This window comes from Globicephala melas, chromosome 15, assembly GCF_963455315.2.
Source record: "Globicephala melas chromosome 15, mGloMel1.2, whole genome shotgun sequence".
Taxonomy (NCBI): Eukaryota; Metazoa; Chordata; class Mammalia; order Artiodactyla; family Delphinidae; genus Globicephala; species Globicephala melas.
In genome coordinates, this window is record NC_083328.1 from 45209785 (window position 1) to 45231306 (window position 21522).

Here is a 21522-nt window from a genome sequence, read left to right on the forward strand (position 1 = left end):
AGTCCCCACACCCTGGAAGGGTGGTAGTGAGGTTTCATACTTAGGACAATGTCTGGCACACAGTAAATAAAAAATGCTAAGTCGTTCTATGTAAAGCACTTAAAATGTCAAGTCTGTGTGAGGTTCTTAATAAATGGTAGTTATTATATTATCATAATTAGTCACAAACTGGGAAGGAACAGAAGTGAGCCTTTCCCATGTAAAGTGACTAGAACATGGGGCGGGGGTGTCTTTCTTCCCTTCCCTCTCTTCTGGTCAACTTTCCTTCTTCCTCTTGCCTCCAATCCCTTCTCCACTTTCTTCTTTCCTTCTCTCCTTTTGGGTTTCAAATCAAACCGGCTGGAGATTGAGGAAAAAGAGCAAAAGGGTGGGCGCACATAACATTTAGGTCTAGAAAGAAGAATTACTGGAAAATAATTTGGCCTCTGCATAGAGTTTGAAATTGCCAACACAGAAAGCAATTGATGGTATTTTCCCAGTGGATGGTATTAATTAGCACTCTGCTGTCGTCAGTTGGCTCTGCCGTCATGTGGATAAATCATTCACAAGCTATTTTGGACGCTCGTCCTGTTGCCACCACCATGGCATCAATCTTCTCATTAGCTTTGTCATTACAGATCTCAGCCGTTTCTCACCTTTTCAGGAACTCTGCATGAATTTGACCTCGAGAAGTATTTAGTCACTATCATCTCAGCTATTAAATGTCAGATTCAGACATCGCAAACTGTGTGTCAAGACACTGCATTCTGGCAGTAATGAATCCATTATCTTTTTTTCCCCCTCATAAAGCATGCTCTTTGGGCACCCGAAATGGTGTGATACAAGTTCTCTCAGGAGTCTCGTTTGATTGTTTGAAAAGAACGTCGCTGGCTGTATTAATTTCCAGACTTTTGGTAGTTTGTACCTGGCACATCATGCCAATAATGACTGCTCATCTTCACTGGGTGAACCAGGCAGCAGGGTTAGGCAACAAGATATAGCTAAGCAACCCGTGCCTTTAGCACTTCTAGCACATTGTCTGTCAATGAAGTCTACAAATTGTATTTTTTGCTCTTCAAAAAGAGTCGCGCTTATCCCTGCTTATGAGTCACAGGAGCGCAGGGAGGCCAACGGATACTGCCTACATCTCTGTCAGTTCGTTTCCAATAAACTCTCGTCCATTCAGGCTGTTTGCCAGCTCTGCACCTGCGTGGTAGTGGCCTAAGGCATGAGCCTGTTGGGTGGATTCAAAGAGAAAGCCAGTGAGGCTGTGGGGTAGCCAGCCAGGGAGAAAGAGTACAGGTGGGACCACAGAGACTCTTCCTTGGTGTCATGGAGCCATTTAGCAGTTGACTGGAGCCTACAGATCCTTCTTAGAATATAGATTTTAAATAAATAAAAATATAAAAGATTACAAAGGAAACACTTTTATGGAGATAACAACACCCTAGGAATAGTGTGTGCTATGGCCAGATGTGTGCTTCTCCATCAACACATTTAAGCAAGATGTAGTGATGATCTGAAGTCGTAAGGAGTGTAAATAGTGGTTTGAGATCTCCACCACTGTAATGTGATAGGAAATCTGATTTCTATTGGTGACAAAGTCACAGGACATGCTGAATCCACTGTGGTTTGTGGTTACGGTCAAGAAGGAAGGAAGCGCTAAGTTACAGTTAGAAGTTAATAAAAATCATTGTATTTTTTTCCCGAAGTTCACGAACTCCCTGAGACCTCTTAAGAGTCTGTGGACCAAGGGCGTGTGGCAAGAGAGGCATTTGGATTTTACTCCCAGGGGAATGGAAGCCCTGGGAGGAACGTGCAGGCTCCAACCTCTCGTCCATTTAAGACAGGCAGCCCCAGAATCTTCCTTGACCCTTCTCTGCCCAGCGCCCTGCAATGCTCTGGGCACCAGCTGCCCCGGCACTCACCTCATTATCATGTGACAACTGTCTGTGTGGTCTCTTCCATCAGATGGTAAGGACAAGAGCTATGTATCAGCCATCTTTGTACAAACAGTGCACCCAGCATGGAACATACCAGCTACTGAGTATTTGCTAAATAAATTAATGAAGACTAGGCTGCTTTTGAAAGAATTACACATGAATCTATACTGCCAATGTTTTTCTGAAGAACATATTTTCCTTTCCGAAAGGGGTTATATGTGGAAATACACAACGTTTTAAAAATAATATCAGACTTCACAACTGGGAATGGAAACACTGACATCAGGTAGATTTTTTAAAAATAATTTATAAGTAGATTGATTGAAAAAAAAGATAATGTGGTTGCCTGAAGACCAAGGTGCCCTGGTGTTTAAAATCATAGGAGCCTCTGCAGGGCAACAGAAGGCCAGTGAGACAAAGGAGTTAAGTGCTGTGCTCACCAGGTACAGCTCGACAGGTCAAGGGCTCAGCAAAGAGGATGAGCTTCCAGGTATACTGAATTTCCCCAGCTAGTTCCTTGAATAACTTCCCATTTTTAGACAATAGCCCAAAGCTGTCTAATCCCAATACACTGCCAGCCATCCTTGGATGGGCCACATCTGGGACCTGGCTGGGGCTGTTCACAGGAGAGCTGGTTTCCAGCTTACCTGGGGGTAGTCACAGGGATCAAGACTAGACTCTTAATTTGGAATATACCTGAAAGAGAGATAAAAACCTACTGAGCACGCTCACCATCTGACACGGAAAAGAAGGTCTGTATGAGACAGATGTGCCGGGTTCACGCACACTCAGCTGTCATCATAAGAAACAATGTAACACAGTCTTTCAGTCAATGTGTGTTTATCAAGGCTTTCTATTTGCCAGGCTCCCTCGATTCAACACACACACACATACACACACACACACACAAAGGCTCATCTGTGAAATTACACCTTGAGTCCCTGTCCTCAAGTCAGTGGGAAAGCTAACAGGTAAATCCACAGTTACAGTCAAAGCCGTGATACTCGTAAGTTTTCCTAAGGTTGCGTGGGGGAGTGAGGGAAAAACTTCCCCAAAGGCGCAGTATCCGAGCAAACATGACAGGAGTAAGTAAAGGAATCTGTCATCTCAAGAAGCATGTGCTCTAAATAAAGACAGGGGGGAATCTCTCAGAAATTGGAGCCACTGTCAAGGTCTATCTACCCTCAGGGAGATTTAAAAATTTCCTGAGCTTGCATGCAGCTCAATATCAAAAAAACAAACAGCCCAATCCAAAAATGGGTAGAAGACCTAAATAGACATTTCTCCAAAGAAGATATACAGATGGCCAAGAAGCTCATGAAAAGCTGCTCAACATCAGTAATTATTAGAGAAATACAAATCAAAACTACAATGAAGTATCACCTCACACTGGTCAGAATGGCCATCATCAAAAAATCTACAAACGATAAATGCTGGAGAGGGTGTGGAGAAAAGGGAACCCTCTTGCACTGTTGGCGGGAATGTAAATTGATACAGCCACTATGGAGAACAGTATGGAGGTTCCTTAAACTAAAAATAGAACTACCATACAACTCAGAAATCCCACTACTGGGCATATACCCTGAGATAACCCGAATTCAAAAAGAGTCATGTACCAAAATGTCCATTGCAGCTCTATTTACAATAGCCAGGGCATGGAAGCAACCTAAGTGTCCATCAACAGATGAATGGATAAAGAAGATGTGGCACATATATACAATGGAATATTACTCAGCCATAAAAAGAAACGAAATTGAGTTATTTGTAGTGAGGTGGATGGACCTAGAGTCTGTCATACAGAGTGAAGTAAGTCAGAAAGAGAAACACAAATACCGTATGCTGACACACATATATAGAATCTAAACAAAACAAACAAAATAAATGGTCATGAAGAACCTAGGGGCAAGACAGGAATAAAAGACACAGACCTACTAGAAAATGGACTTGATACGGGGAGGGGGAAGGGTAAGCTGTGACAAAGTGAGAGAGTAGCATGGACATATATATACTACCAAACGTAAAACAGATATCTAGTGGGAAGCAGCCGCATAGCAGCGGGAGATAGCTCGGTGCTTTGTGACCACCTAGAGGGGTGGGATAGGGAGGGTGGGAGGGAGGGAGACGCAAGAGGGAAGAGATATGGGGATATATGTATAGCTGATTCACTTTGCTATAAAGCAGAAACTAACACACCATTGTAAAGCAATTATACTCCAATAAAGACGTTAAAAATATAAAATAAAATATAGTCAGACTGGGAAAAAAAATTTCCTGAGCTTGTTTATCATTTGATCAGATTTGGCTAATGAATTAATGGCAACGTCTGTGGCTCAGAAATGTTGCCCCAGCGTGGCTGTTTGGCTTTAGCGCTAATCTCATGAAAGCTTAGGAGACTATGAGAGCTGTTGGCTGGCTAATAAAAGCCCCATTTGTTAACTCTTAATGCTTTCATCCAACCTGGAGTGTGTATGGGCCTGGCACTGTGCTGGGGGCAAGAAAATAAAAGATGGCCAAACTGACGACCTGCTATCTTTGTTTCAGAAAAATATTAACAAGCAATTCTACATAAATCATATAAGCAACAGGGTGGTAGGTACCACGGCAGAAGAAATCCAAATTAGACTGTAGATTTGAAAGCATTCAAAAGAGATCTCTGAAATAGTAATCTACTATCATCATCAAGAAACAAAATGATGCTTTCGATGATCGTGGTTATGAACTTGGAATCCTGAGTTAGAATTCCAACTCTGCCGTTTATTTGCTGTGTGGTCTTTGAAATTTTACTTAGTATTTCTAAATCTCAGTTTTCTCACCCGTAAAAGAGAAGGATGACCACGTAGGTTTGCTGTGTTAATTAAATGAGATTGCCCAAGTACGGTGCTTACACAAAGGAAGCACTCAATTACTCAACATGTGTGACATTAAATATATATATGAAAAAAACATACAGTTAGTGAAGAATCAAGCTCAAGTTGATTTGTTTTTGAAATCCACTTATCCTTAGCTCTCATTGGTAGACCAAAGAGTTCACTTATTTGTAATGGAGTAGTATGGCATGTTACTTCTAAACCTCAAAAGTAGATCTGTTGAACTCAACATAGAGAAGTACAAAATGCAGTATGAACTACTGTTAGACTAAATCAATCAATCTCTGTTACACACACACACAGACAAATAACTTCTGCGTGCACACTGAAGACAATTTCACGCTTCACTTAGGTCAAGGCTCTGTGTTACTGGGTAAACCAACTGCTCTAAAGAGTTTCACAGGTAACTGGTAAAGGGGACGATGCAAATCCCATTCCTGCTGTAACCACCTCATGGAATTTTTTTAATTACGCATTTAGTAAATCTACTAGTACATTCCAAAGTATCCACTTAACCCCATCCTCTAAGGAAAATCATTATTCAACTGTACTTAGAAGCAAGGGATGAATTTTCTTTGCCTCCTGCACAGAACATGACTATTTGTGGGGTTCACTCGATGCTGGCAAATGGCCATTTCCTGCCTCTAGACAGAAAGGCTTAAAAGAACTTATAAAAAACAGTCGAAATCCTCTGCAGACATCCAATAACTTATAAGGAAAAGAATATTTTGATGAGTTAGTGCAAATGAATCAGGAACATATGGATCCTATTTCCCTGGAGTTTAAATTTGTAAAGAGAAAAACTTCTTAGAAAAATGAACTTTGTAGATGTCACTGAACCCGGGGGAAAACATATGAGATGATTACTCAACTTAATACATTCCTAAGTTGCCCTGTGCTTAACTGAAGCACACCCAGGTCATTTGTAGCTCAATTTGGTCTGTCAAACACATAGCCCATCATGCTCTAATTGTTTTCAGAGTAGAATTCTGGGCAGCAGAAGATATTAAGATGGTTCGTATTTTCAGCAATGAATTTTAGTACAATGGTTTATTTTGTAATTCCTTAAACAGAGTTAATTTTGTCAGTGGCAGGAGATTCTGGAAACACTGTGGGTGACACATATCTGCATGTCCAGGGGCCAATCCACAGGTGGGTGGTGTAAACAGGCTCCCATGAGGGACAACACTGTACCAATCAGAAAATCTTCTCTTGTAACCCTGCTAAATGGTGGCCTCATGCCCAAGGAGAACTAATTGGCTTCACGTGACTGAGAGCTTTATTCTCAAAAGGTTTTTCAGGAACCAATATAATTATACAAGATCCAAGTGACAGACCTGCCATCTGAATATAATAGTTACTCAAATAATGATTCGGTTCTATACATTGATGACTTTTACTAACTTATTAAATATACCTCACGCATGGAGGCATACGAGCACATATCCAGAGACCATGATTATTATAAACAAGATTTTGAAAATATATTAAGATGCTTTCTAAAAGAGAGAAAAAGGCCCCTACTATGTGTAGGGTGCCACAGAAAGCTGGCTAGCAAATCCCATGAATATTTAATGTGAGTGGCGATTACATGTTATATGTAGACATGATCGATATTGTTTATTTGTCAACCCATGTCAAAGGGGATTATAGGATGGAAAAAACAAGTGCTCATCAGTGAAAAGGCTATGGTGGCCACTCTGGTACCTTCTAGACGATACAGCCCCACCAAGGCTCCTAATCCCTTAGAAAGTCGGTTGCACACTGGTTTAGAGGGAGACTTACTCTCAGTTCTCAGCAGATCCTTTCCCACATTGAGGAGAATAAATATGAGCTTGCACCTTAGTATTTCTAGCTGGAAACAATCTTTGAGAGTAACTGGTCTAATCATTCTCAACCACGAGCTGGAGAAATGTCTTAAAATATAGGCTGCTATCCTCCCAGATATGGCAATGCAGTAGATTTAGACTATGGTGCTGGTATCTGATTTAATCGTTTTCTTAGGTAATATTCACCTTATTTTACAGATGAAGAACAGTCCTAGAGTGGTTACAGCATCTCCTGCAATCTCCTTGTTCCCAGGTCAGTGTCTTACCGACAAGCTCAGCAATGCCTGGGTCATTAGGCAATCCCTTCAGTGTATAACCAGGCAGGAAAAACAGCCCAGACTAAGGGAAGATCTACTGGCTAGAAACAGCCAACAATTATGCTGAAAAATAAATGCAGTTGAGTTATTCTTATGCCTTGTTAAGGCTCTAAAGTCAGCACATAAAGTGAAAAATTCACACGGGCAAAATTATTCTTTAAACTTCTTTAGGAAGGCCCTATGTTAGAAACTGACACATCTCTCAATATGTTCAACAAAGCCTGTTTTTCCTCTAGATTTAGGAGAGATTGCTGGAGCTTTTAAAGTCCCCATTGAGCAAGCGATGAAGTTTTTGGTTAATATTTAGGAGTAATGTCAGAGAAGCAACAACAACAAAAAGTCTTCATGTACTCTCATTACACTGATGCAGAAAGAAGCTAAGAAATATAGGAGAATCTGGACCAATTGGAAGAACAATGAATTCATATTTCTTATCTCATGCCAAGGTTTATTGTAAAAATGAAAATAAAATCGCATCATTTAAAATCTCTCTTATTTCTGTCTTTTTTTTTAAATTTTTTAAGAGAGTGCACATAGGCAACACCTCCTCACCATAGGACATCACTTGCCCTGGTGCCCAGCAGGTTACATGCCAGGTGATTGCAACCCTTGCTGCAGAACCAAGTCTAAGATTAGTAGGTCAGGATCAACCTTCCTTGCCTAAGGTCTTCAAACTCAGGATTACAGATGTGAGCACTTCATTCTGACCAGGTTTTAGCAACTTGGATTCGCCACAAGTTCAGGAAATCATAAATCCTCCAATATCCTTCTCTTCCCTGCTTCATGCAAATTAATAGTCTCCTCACTAAAAGGTGGAGGCTCCCTGGTGTAGACTGAAGACACCACAGCTTTCTTCTCTACCCTCCTCAAGTTTCCATGTGATGGGACTTCTAAGGAGTCCACGAATAGAAATAAGGAGAACTTGATCTGATTGAGAGGGGACATGTTAGCAAGTCTATCACTAGGCTCACAATCTACCACCTCCAATTTAGCTTTTGTCCATGATTAAACTGATTTGTATGTCCATAGGTCCACTCTCATTAAGTTTTTTCTAGTATGTTTTTTTGATGAAGAGCAAAGAGATTGGAGAAATGATGGCTTCGTCAGACCTATTCATGTTTCTTACTGTATTGAATAGCAGTGTCACCATCAAAGGAGGTACGGTTTCCACAGAGGCCACCCCTATGTCCAAATGCGTTAGGAGAAGCAATGAGATGGCTACACATCTGGCCACAGCTTCCATCTAAAGCAGAGATCTGGCTAAGATTGCCTCTCACAGGCAAATCATTTAACCCCACCAGAATGAGAAAGTATCTTTCTTGTTCTTTCCTGAGTTGAGCTAGATGACAGTGGCAGGATTGCTGATTTTCCATTCAATCAGGGCAGCACATGAGTCCTATTCAATTCAAGTGGAGAGCAAGGCAAAGGGTTGTCTTTCCCCCTGCCCAGCGAGGAAGGCACATGCTTTCAGCTTACAAAAGTGGCTGTAGAATGTCCTTCAGCGGGACCTCTCGGTGTCATTTTTATCCCTGTGTCAGATGCAGATCCAACCACATGCTCAGAAGTTTATTTTCTATTTATAAAAATGTCACACCATTTGGATAATCAGCAGACTTAATTTCATAAGGAGTTTTAAATGTTGTCTACTTTGAAACCACCATATAATCAGATCATTCACAGAAAAGCAACATGGCAGCCTCTTCTCCTACACTAAGTGGGTCAAGGTTGTTGACACCAACTATAAAGATACACCCATCTGGAAGTTAAGGATCAAGTTAAAGGCATCCGACAGCAAATGTAAATGATGCTTGATCTTTGGGGCATCGCCTGGAGAATCAGAGAGGACAAAGCTTTCTGTTGGTCTGACTGTGCCATGATGACGTGGGCAAAGACATGACTGTGGCTAGATCAGTGGGACTGCTCGAGAAGACAACACCAGTGGCGATGGTTCTGGAGCTGGAAGAAACATGGCCCACATTCCCCATTTTACAGACGAGGAGTACCAAGAGATGGACTTAACTGTCCACCATTATACAAGAGAGTAAATTAATCTGACTAGGACCCAAATTTTCTGACTTTTAATTCAATGTTCTAATGTTTATACCAATCTCCCTCTTTGGGATAATAATAGCCAGTAGTGAACTGCACCCTACCTCCTCCCACCCAACTTCCAGTAGCCATAAGTCTCATTTTGGCTCCGTGAAAGAGGTGACGAGCTACAGGTACATGGTGGCCTCCTTGATACAAGCCTGCAGGCTTGGAAGTTGTCCTATAGTCTCTGGACCTCCAACCCATATTTTGCAAAGAGACCCATCTTCTTTCAAAAACACAAATCCCAATTCTAGGAACATTCTGCTCATGTCATCTGAGCAAACCTCTTCCTCCATTTTTAAGAACTGTTCACTTAAATATTAATTGCAGAGAATCTCTACTTCACCTGTCTCATGCTACTTATTCTTGGTTTCTACTCAGTACCGCCTTCCATTAAAACTCACGTTTCTTTACCACAAGGTTACAATACAGAGGAAGATACAGCCATCAGAAAATAAACAAGCTTATGATTTGCCCCCTGCATGAAAGTAAGTAGTGAAAGCCTGCAGTTTTAAAAGAGCTCTTACTCACTTTGCTATTGAGAACAGTGACCCTAAATATTTTTTTCCCAACCCAACATGTTTGAAAGACCTGGAGCAATTCCATTGAAAGCAGTGGTCCCACATAAGAGGAGCTCTGTGAAAGGGGTAAGATAAACTACTTAAAACATGCAGTTTGGGGGAACAAACTTCCAAATTACTCTCAACCTTTCCTTTTCTCTAGTTGAGAATTATTAGCTTGAGATATTAATACTAAGAATAGGAGGTTATTCTGTTTTGCTAAAAGAACCAACACTTTGCCTCAGTTGTGATTCTTCACTCAAGCCAGCAAAATGGTCTTGTTGACTCTGCAAGCTCCCCAATAATCAGTGACACCTTCAGCAAAATATCCTCCTAAAGTAGATCTCCCCGCCCCCCCAAAAATGATGGCAGGGAACACGGCCACTGGCAGCTCCTATGGCCCTGCTCCACCACCAAAGTGGGCCCTAATTTTCCCTTCCCAACTCCAGTTTGCAAAAAAAGTCCCAGGAGAAGACTCCCATCAGCCGATTTTGGGTCCCATGCTCACAGATGTACAATACTTTGAGTGACTAAGTTTGGTTATTTTGAAGTAATTGCCACTGGGCACAGAAGCAGGGTTATAGTAGAACACCAAAGTGCCCAACTAGTTGATCTTAGGAATTTCCTTTCCCTTGAACCTTAACTGCCACATCTATACAATGAAAGATAAACATACCTATCTTGAAGAAAGTTTTGGGAAGATGCTGTAGAAATAGGAATAGTATGTGTCCCAAACACAAGTCATGGGACACAGCAGAGCTGGAAAACACTGGTTTCCCTTCTTTAGCTACTTCACATCCCTACTTTACATCTCCTAGAACTCTTCCTAGAAACCCCAGACTCAGTGGCGGTATATATGTGTATGGGTTACCCTATTTTAATATAATCCCCCCTACCCAAGACAGAGTATATTTTCAGGTTCCCTCTGCACTCCATTCTATTTATCTAAAAGTAACAGGCGCATAATGGACACTGTGCTGGGTTAAGGATGGCTGGCAGAAGAGTACATGTGCTATTTATATGTCAGCACAGAAATCAACCCCTAAACGACCTGGGACTGTAGGTTGATGTCACTAGAGCACCCTGGGGCCTTGATTATAGAGACATCCCCTGCTAAGAGAAAAAAGATCATTAGACTTTAAAAGAGTTGTCCATGTAGAGTTAGATTACGGAAAAGGGTGCTTGGGCATCCTTACCTCAATCCCTGGAAGTGTCTGAGTAAAGCCCTCCCTACCCTAGGCACACTGGCTAACTGGCAGGGGGCTCACTAACTATAGCAGCACAATTTATATTATTCCATCTCTTGTGATTCTTACTGATGGGAACAGGATTATGAAACCCAGAAACAACAGCAAGAGGCTCTAATTTCTGGCTGCAAAACTCAGGCGTGCCTGTTGGGAACAGATGCTAAAGCAGCGTGGGGATGGAGAGGCAGGTGGATTTGCCCGCTAGCAAGCTCTCAGGTGGGCAGTCTATGGTGACACCTGGCGCTTGAACACTGTCTCCCACCAAGAAAGGCAGAAGCTACCTTGGGGCATGGCTTTTATTCTGACAATGGGTATTTAGAATCACAAGATGAAGAGCCAACTCTCACATCTGACCACCAATGTAACTGTCACAGACCTCAACAAAGACAGCCTGAGAACGGAAAAGTATTGTGTGTACGAGTGAGTGAGTGGGTGAGTGAATGCGTGTGTGTGTGTGAAAGAGGGGGAAAGGGGAGGGAGGGAAGAAAGAAAGAAGATGGAGGGAGAGAGAAAAACTGTTTGCAAGTCATGAGGGTTCTTGAGGAGCAAAAGGAACACGGCACACGCACAAAGTCTGGGGATACTTTTCTTCCATTATGTCACAGGCAATGAGCATCATGGGTTCCACCTGAAGACCAGCCTTGGGCTTAGTCAAAGGATACATTTTTACAGCAGCATATTAGGATGATGGGTATTAGTACCATAACCACATTCCTGCACAGAATGTGAAGATTTTAAGATGGAATTTATTTTTCTATACACACAAATCTTAAACTTAAATTGTTCCAGAAACTAAGGCCAGCACAGATATTCAAACGACGCTTCTAGACATAAGAGGACACCCCCCAGGGAGAACACGGGGCACCTCATCTGCTCCTTCCAGATTTCTGAATGTTAACCACACCACCGTCTTCTGCAGAATTGAAGGATGGTGCTTGTTTTGCATTTCTGTAAACAATCGTCCACAGGAATTGAAACTTGGTGCGAAGCATGTAGTTTTCCCATCAGAAACGTAAGCATCATTTCATGTTTCATTTAAGCCCCCCCCCACCCAGTTAAGAACCACACAGATCCTAAGGGGTTCTGTGTCAGTGACATAAGGCAGGCCTCACACTGTTTTTTTGGGTTTTTTTGGTGATCCATAATATGATTCTGAAATAAAAGTGACAAACAATTTTTAACACTGCATATGTTCAAAAACCTCTGCCAAGAAGGGGAATAAAATAGTCTTGGCACCAGAAGCTAAAGTGCAACCGTTCCTCTGTGATCTGTGGTGAGGAAACAAGTGGCTGTGACCCTGATCTTGTCAAGTTAGCACGAGAACAGCGGATGAAACTTTTAGGAGCCTGAATGTGCCCGTCTTCAGTGGATTCCCAATTCTGGGTTCTGAGAAGAGGAATGTGTTCACCCTGTTCGATACTTTGCGGATTGTGTGTCTGAATGTCGGAAGGCAGGGGAGGATGGCAGTGAAGCCAGAAACCAGTATCTTAACTTCTAAAGAACACCAACGATGAGCGCAAAACTAGTTCTGTTCTCTGGCTGCCGTCAGTCGACCTTGGGGCCTAGACCACACTGGGTGATAAAGTCTGGGACCTGGGCTCACAACAAGGTGCAGAGCTGGGCGTCTGTCTCGGTGCCACACTGCCACATACACACAGCATCTCAGGATGGCCTGCCACATCTGTAGGCACACTACCCAAAGGGACAAACAGCAATACCACAAGGGTCGTGTTTCCCTTGGAAGGCACAGAGTAAACAATGTAAATGACAAGTAGATGATATTTAACATTTTTAACAACAATCTGTTCGTGTTAAAAGCACAATTAAAGAGTATTCTATGCTAGGCAAAGGTCCAAAATCTGCATGCAATGAGAAGAAACTTCCACCTTCCTCCTACATGGAAGAAAACTGATGTTGGTTTTGAAAATGCCGAGCTGGGGTTCCTCCCTGCCAGTGATCCCCAAGTCAAGCCAGGTGCCTACAGAGGGCCTTCAAAGATAAACCAGAGGTTCCTCCATTGAATTGTTCCCACCCCAGAACAAGGGGTCGGCTTGGGGAGGAGGGGTCTGTGGGCAGGAGAGGGGAGATTAGGGAATTCCCATGAAGTAAATGAATGGGAAGGTTTCTGGAAACGGACATCCTCAAAGATCTGCAGAGATGCAGCTGGGGCCTGGTCTCAGGTGAACCATAACCTCTCCTCTGAACCACGGCTGCCCACGGCCACAGCTTTAATTAGAGCTCCCAGAATGCCATGCTTCTGCCCATCTGTTGGCTGCTTTATCACTGGCAGAGGGGCGGGGGTTCCAGGTTTGTGTCACACTATAACTGAGGCCTGATTAGTACAATACCTCAGGGTTTCCAGGTTTCAAAGTGCCCGGGAAACCCACTGATCTTCCGGCTTGGAATCTTCATCTTAGATGCCTTACCCCCTAAGGTGACTTCCTTACCCCCTAAGGTGACCTCCTGGCAGCCTTAACCGCAAGCGCCCTGAGCTGTGGGATGGTTGCCCCCTTGGGGTATTTGAAATCACTGAACATGACCTCCATGATGGGCAAACAACTCCCAGTATCAAGCTATTTGTGGCTTTTACAAATGGAAGACATCCTATACTTCTGCTATCTATGGAAAAATATAAATACATACACTGCTCCACAGACCGATAGCCAGGTGGCATGTGAGTCCCTAAGGTGGATCGACAGAACGGGCACTGTAGAAACACCGCTAAGGCTAACTTCCTGATAGGAAAGGGGTGCCTCAGAGCCGTGGAGTGAAGAAATCACTATTTCACAAGGAACCGTAGTTTTAGACAGCACGACAAATGAGGAATGCATGAAACTGCAGATAACGCAGGGCATCCACCCGGAAGTAGGAGTCAGCGCCCCATTTCCGCTGCTCATTTCCTTAACGACCCCTTGTTTTGCTCACTTGTCTCTTTAGTATGGTTTCTGCTTGAGAAAACTGGGAGCTTTGGGAAACGTTATCATACCACATGCTGTCAAATTTTTTTTTTTTATAGCCAACTCTGATATTCTTTTCTCCTGCTTTTCTGAACTCACGTGTTCTTAATTCTTAATTTAGCCCAAAATGCCAGCGGGTGATCTCCATTGCTCGCCCCACCCCACGTCTGATCCCTGGGTCTCTCTGCCTCATACCTTATCTCTGCAGTCATGATTGCCATTTCTTTGAATTTCTGTTCTGTGTTTAATTCATCTCTCTGGTCTTCACAGAGCAATGATTCAATGCTCAGTAGTGAATATTCTCTTTTGTTTTTCAACCAGAAGTCATTATATTTTTTTAGTTCTGGAAGGTCACTGATGTGCCCTAATAATATCTTCTTGAGGATTCTCCTTTTTTTTTTTTTTTTAATTAAAGCTCTGCTCTATCTCTTCCATTAGCGCCAATGCAGTCAGAGCCAACTGTACTATTTGTTCAGCTGGGCTCCCTCAAGTCCCCGAGTCCCCTTAGATATGTGGTGACAACAGCACGCTCACAGCTCAGACTTTGGGCAAATGAAACAAGTAGATGGTGGATGAACAGAATGTGTTTTTCCCAGTCCCGTCCACTGGGCCCAAGTGCCCCATCAGGACTCTATTGCTATGGTAATGTGTGATTTGTGTAATGAGATAGAATCAAATCAACTTTTGTTCAGAGAAAATATTTTCTAAACCTGATGCTGTTGCCTCCTTGACCACCGTCACTGTATTCCCAAGAACACTGGTCCCTTGGGATTTACTGTAGGCGCCCCTTAATTAGTCTTCCCTTTTCTACTCTGACATCTTTTAAGTTCATTCTCCAAGCAGCAACCAGAATTTAGTCATTTTAAAGGTGAATCTGATCGTGCTACCTCCCTGCTCCAAACCCTCAATGATTCCCCATCAAAAGACTGAGAATAAAAATCATGGACTCTCCATGAAACCACAACACTCTATGATCTGACCCCTGACCATTTGTCCAAATTTGTCTCCTGCTGTTCGTTCAGCCCTGTGCTCCATCCACACTCCCTCTCTTACCCTCTTGCAAACAGTAAACTCATTCTCCCCTCAGGGTTGCCTCTTGTCTTCCCTCTGTGTGGAATGTCCTTCCTCAAGACCTTTGTGTGCCTTGGCTTGCTCCTTCCCAGCGTCCAAAGCTTTGTTCCAGGATTCTGTCCTCAGAGCAATCTCTACATTCTCTAAAACCACATCCCCCCAAAACTCACTCCTCAATTACCTCGTTTTACTTTGTACTCTTTGAGCTATTTTATTTATTTGTTTCATTTATATTTCTCTTTTCCCAGACTGTGAACATCATAAGGAAAAGATTTTGTTTTTCACTGTTCTGTCCCTAGTATTAGAAAAGTGTCTAAGGCTTCGTGGGATTTAATAAATTTTCATCAAATGAGTGAATTAATGAATACCTAGCTTAAACAATCAAGAGGCCAGAAGCATACCGCAATGAAGAGACAACTGAATAAGTCCTTAACCTAGTTTGTTTGTTAACAGAGCAAAAAATACAACCACATATTGCTGGAGAGTCCATTTGTATAGCTTTTATCTATGTCCCACCACTTATAATTCAGTTATCAGGCAAAACCTGACTTGTTCAAATTCATTTAGCCAATGCGCATTGAAAAGAGAATTAGCACAGGCTATGATTAAAGCTGCAATGGCAAAAACTAAGTTGCGTTTCTCAATCCAAATTATCTAGATTTTCTACAATGAAACGAAGACATGAGCAAGAAAAGAATATGAAAGCGAAAGAAAGGACTCAAAGACAGAGTAGGCTAGTAAGGAGATCAGAGTAAAAAAAACGTTAAGTAGGAAACGCTAAGCTAACAAACCTCTAGGAAAAAATAACGTTCTGAATAGTTTAGAGACAGTCTGTCAGTCGAATTTGTCAATGAGCTGTAAATGTGACCAACACATTTGCTCTTCGTCATCAACCCCTTGATGTTTTGTGTAGTTATGTGTACTCCCATCACATGCCAACATGGCACATGGGCACTTCCAACAGTGGGAAATATCCTCGGGTTATTATTTTAGTGGAAATGATAAATTATACCAATATACCAGCTCATTTGTTAGTGTTTAACTTTGAAACACCTCATTTTTGCCAAGCAGATGGTCCAGGAGCCTTTACTATGACCGAGAGATATACTGAAGATTACCCGTTTTCAAAGGGACTGAACATCTCTCCCTGGCCTCAGGGGCATTCCAAGGAGAGGCAGGTCCGACTCTTGGCTCTGAGACTCCAAAGACTTGAGCTTGTCACTTAACCTTTTGATTCTAGAGGAGGATAATGATAGCAATACCTATCCTAGACGTTCTGTAAGATTATTGTGAAAATAAAATAATACATGTCGAAGAAATGTTTTGTAAACTGGCTATTTTAGTTCTTTTTTTCTGCATCTTAGAGGTTACTAAAGTTATTCTCTAAATTGAAGTTGTCATATGTATACCTTTTAAAGTAAGAGGAAAAGAAACAGCAAAAACCAAAGTATGTTTAGCCGTGCGGTCTTTACTTCTACTTGAAATGAACAATGTTCGTGTCTCTTTTAAAAATGTTGAAATTACAGTAATTAGCAAAAATGATGCTGCTGTTTCTTTAAACACACAAGAGCACCCTCTCATTAGGAAACTCCCATAGTCTCTTTCCATATCCAAACATTTCCAAATAATCCATCTCCTACCGAGGAGAAAGCTATATTCATGGGCCATCACAAATGGAACAAAATTCTTTACAGCACTCATGGGCGTATATGAGGAGAAAACCAAGATCGGAAGAAAAATGCACAACATTGTGTGTTGTGTGAAACCTATTTGCTGTAATAACATGGTAATTGCTAAACCTCTGAAATTTAAGCCTCCATAGCATCTCTACTTATTGAATTGCCTTGTTTACTTGAGTAAGTCTCCTGTTCATCACTACATACATCCCAAAGCTCTTATTAAATAAGCAGAATCGGAGGCATGATGAACACTTTGATGGAAGACTTTAGTTTCATAAAAATCCTGATCGTGACGATTTAGCTATCAATTATCCAACAGCACACTCAGAAGTCACTTTATAAAAGTGATTAGTTATAAATAAAGAGATCTTAGATTACTGAAAAAATTACCAAACACCAGGAATCCCCTGTCAACAAAGATAACTTCACTCTTTAAGGAAAATAGCACCAGATGATCCCTGAATTCTTCATCTTAACGAAATCCACCCTGTTCTCTCCTTTACACACAAATCCATATTATCTAAAGACATAAAAATGAGATCATGGCTAAATGAATCTGATCATTTTGCCCATCTTCACCACTGAAACCAATCAACATAATCCCTTCAGTCAATTAATTACAGGAAAGTATTCAATCACCCATGGAACCCAAATGAAGCAGCATCAGCTAGCTTTGGCTCAATGACTAGGTCAACTTGATATTTATGGAATAAATGTATCTGCCTTTTTGAAACTGATAATCGAATTCCAGCATCTTGTATGCTCACTGACTGTGTTTTTTCTCCTACCTGGTGCTGATTCTTGGTCAGCCATTCCTTAATGGTGCTGAGGGCGATGACTGCAGCAGGCTCGTTTGGAAAACCTAAGTGAAGAACAGAATAAAACAAATTTTTTTAAAAAGGCAAAGGCAATAGAGAAGTCAATCATGGTGTGATACTGGGTTTTTCTCATTTAAACAGTATTCATTTCAACCAATTAGTACTGAGCAAGGGAGACCTCAGCAATGTATACACTCTACACTGCGCATCACAGTATATGAAGCCTGTGATCCTATATACAAGGCATTAAGGGGGCTGGTCCTATGCCCGTCTAGAGCTAAAAGGCAATAAAGGACTAACTGTCTCTTCAGTTGCACGATGTCTATTAAAATATATTTACGGTTGCTTAATACCTTCCACAACATTTTCATATAATTTTCTCATATGAGGTGTCAGAGTAATGTTTATTACCCTCAGTTTACAAATCAAGTAAACACGGGTCAGAGACTACATGTGGCTGAGCCAGGGTCACTCCATCAGTGAGCTGGCACAAGACACAGCGGACAACCAGTCCCATAGCCATACCACTGAAAGCTACTGTGCGAATTCAAGGAAGGCAATGCCTGTTCCATTTAGAGCCATTGGAAATGACGTTTCACATGAAGACAATATGAAACGACCTGATTTTGTAGTACAGGTTTGGTTTTACAAGGGCAGGAAGAACGATGCACTTAAAATACATCAGTGAACATGAGCACACATAATCAGAGTTTCTAAAATGCATCCTTTAGCGTATATAAACCAAGCACATTCGAGAACTTGCAGAATCATCAGACATTCTGCCAACAGAGATAAAAATATGTGAAAGAATAACCTTGTAAGTTACTTATTTATGGGGCAGAAAGAAGAAGAGATGGGAGTGACTGTTCTGTTGAAACGACTCTCTTCAAGCTCACCACTGGCTTCCTAATCAAGAAGGCCCATAGACTTTCAACCATTCTTCATCTTCTTTGGTATTAAATGTGTTTAACTAGTTTTTCATATTTCAATACGTCTTCCCTCTTGAACTTTTTAAAAAAGATTTTTAAATTGTTTTAAAGTGTACAATTCAGTGGTTTTTAATATGTCCACAAATTTGTGCAATCATCACCACCAATTTCAGAATATTTTCACTGTTCGAAAAAGAAAATCTGTACCCATTAACAGTCATTTCCCAATCTCCCCTCCCCCAAGCCCATCAACTACTAATCTACTTTGTCTGTATAGATTTGCAGATTCTTCTCCTAGATTTTTCAACACTGCCTTCTTCTGTGTCTCCTCGTACCTATTTGACCTCCCCTGGCTCCTTTTTCTAGGAGCATCCATTAAATGTCTGCCATTCCCAACATCCTAAACTCAGATGTCTGAGCTGATGCTATAAGCATCATCTACCAATATGTCCACGAGGACATCATCTTATCAGGGAGGCTCCCGTGACATTGTTCATGCAGACGAAGAAAGAGAGAGGTGTTGTTGAAAGGGGGAGATTAGAGATTTAAAAGACCCCGTTTTACTGGAAGGCAAATACATATTCCAGTAGTTCATACTAATGGTTTAAATCTCAGTGGACTTTGAGAAAATGTGAGAGAGAAGTAAGAGAGGAGTTGTTCGTCCCCACTTCCAAAAATAAATGTTGCCTTTCTAATTAGGTTTCTACATGCTTTGTTAGGGAGTATATTAGGAAAGGGGACAGAATAAAGCAGGGCCAAGCCCCACGTGGTCACTGTCATATGAGAGAGAGAACCGCTGTCATATGAAAAACGTGCATAAGTTCTCAAATTTGCAAATTTCATCTATGACATTTGGGATTATGGGTTTGTTTTGCATTGTTTTAGCCCTTCCTTAAATTAAAGCTTCAAAATGTAAAACTCTTAAAGTTAGAAAAACCTATTAGCTAATTCATTAAACAAATTATTATTTAACTAGAAAAGAGTATGTATATATACAGATACACGTATGTGTATATATGTATAGACAGATAGACGGACACACTTTTAATGAGTCTCTGTCTTTAAAGCCCAAAGTCTGGGGGGAGGAAATAAGAGGCAACCGCAACACAGCATTTAGGGATGTGGGGACATAGATGAAGAGCACTGAGGGAGGCTTTCTAGGAAAAGATAGAATGTCTGGGGGAGGGAACTATATGTGGGAAGCTGAGGAGACATTGTCCTCAGAAGCAAGCTATGAGCAGCAAGGAATTGATGGAAAAGGTGAGGGTGAGGCAAAGTAGATGGGGAGAAAGCAGGAGTCCTTGTGGGCTGCAAAGAAAAAGAAGGCAGCCAGGATGGGCGTGTGTGGTTAGGGGTTACCCAGAGGAGGCTTTTCAGTCCACCTTTTCCCTGAGTTTAACACCAACATTTGTAATCACCCAGATGCCTCCCCTTGACAGGCTCTAGAAACAGAAATGCAATGCGTATTCCTCCACAAAAGGAATCCTTCCTGACTTTCTGGTTCTGGCTTTACCTCCTCCCCAGTCAGTGCAATATCTCGCTGCTTCCCCTGCTGGTAACCGGGTCCTACAGGCAGCATCCCTCTGAAGGATCCTACACCACCCTGTTCTTTCCTTCTTTTCCCATTGATCTTATCCGAGGTCGGATCAGCTCTCAGCCCGACAACAGCAGGTGACTTGTAACTGTGCCCCTCAGTCTTCTCCCCTTCTCCCATCTATCCAGCACACCACTTTCAGGTGATTCTTCCTGAAGTATAGTTACCACCCCCTTACACAAAACAATGGCAGCCTTGGCCGACTGTCCAGCTCCTACAGAGTAACCTTTAGCACCTTAGCTTGGCATTATATACCCCGGGGGCCTTTCTAGATTTGTGTCTTAGCTTTCCCTAGTTATTCTCTTCCCAGGACAATCTTCTCCAACTTTTTGATATGTTTAAGAAGTATTTAAATAGTAAAATTATAGGGCTGTATAAAACTAATAAAGCCATAATCACTCTCAGTTGCAATGGCCATCCGCATTAACCTTTAGAAGGAATAATTCCCCACAGAGAAATTATAAAAGTTCTCCCAGAACCATGGCAACTGTGGTCTCTTCTCAATTATGTGTGATCTTTTGGTCACTTTCCCACATTCATCCAAACCTCTGGCACTGAGTTATCGTTTTCATCTCCACCTCAAGGACTGCTATAACCTTGGGCGGTTTCAGCATTCAGGAAGATGACCCACCCAGCACCTGGCCTGCCAGTTCCCTGACCTGGTCGTTTTTGACAACAACTCCCACCTTCCCTCCTCCCCAGACCACACCCTGGACCTGGATGTAGTATTTCCATTCCAAAGCTACTCTCTGAAAACCTGTTCTCTTTAGTTTGTTCAGCTACTTTCCAAGGAACGTCCTTTACAAGCATTTGCAGTCTGCTCTGTCCTCAAGCCACTCCCCAAATTAATACTAACATTTCTCCCCTGAGGGGTCTGACTCTTTTCTCTCATGCTGTCTTACTCTTTGTTTTCTCATTCCAGTCACACTGGCCTTCTCTGTCCTCTGAATGTGGCATGTTCCTTTTCACCTTCCTACCGTAAGGCCTTGCTCATGCTATTTCCTCTTCCTGAAATGATATTTCTGTCCTCTTTTCCCCAGCTTATTTTAACATTTGCCATGCCAACAAGGAAGGATCCTCCGATACAGATGACTACCCGTCTTATGCTTTCATAACACCACGTAACTTTTCCTCACAGCACACACCATAGTTGCAATTTGACATTGATTTATGTAAATGTTTGATTAATATTCTTCATTGAGCGAAAGCCCTAAGGAGACAGATGCCACACCTGTTTTTACTTATCACTGTATCCCTAAAATATTGCCAGCACATAGAAGATGATCGATAAATATGTGTTGAATGAATGGACCGTGGACTCGTGAGCCTTTGTATGGACAGCAGGAAAGGCTAATTACTGGGAAGTCAAGGGTGTTTAGCCCTAGAGTATGCGGAGGGCCAAGGGATTCTGAGACCTCCAAGCAGAATGACGTATCCACATTATTCTATTTCATCCCTGAGGGAAAACTATTGAGAAGAGGCATTTGAGAAAACACAACTCCGGGTGGGAAGATGTGCTGTCATTAATTAAAAGGGGAGGCAAATATCAAGATAAATATCCCTGAAAACATACTTGCTTTTCAGCAGTATATGTACATAACATAAAGTATGATGTTCAGGGTAAACAGCAACAGCGTGATC

The 21522-nt window shown here is 41.9% G+C and overlaps 1 protein-coding gene across 4 annotated transcripts in view; it reads right to left on the reverse strand.

The window, feature by feature from the left end:
• MACROD2 (mono-ADP ribosylhydrolase 2) overlaps positions 1-21522 on the reverse strand; it is a 1989159-nt gene that overhangs the window by 524191 nt on the left and 1443446 nt on the right. For all 4 annotated transcript variants that reach the window (XM_060284443.1, XM_060284445.2, XM_030872537.2 and 1 more), the window contains exon 8: positions 17329-17402. In XM_060284443.1, the coding sequence (XP_060140426.1) occupies positions 17329-17402 (74 nt within the window). The remainder of the gene's footprint in view (positions 1-17328; positions 17403-21522) is intronic.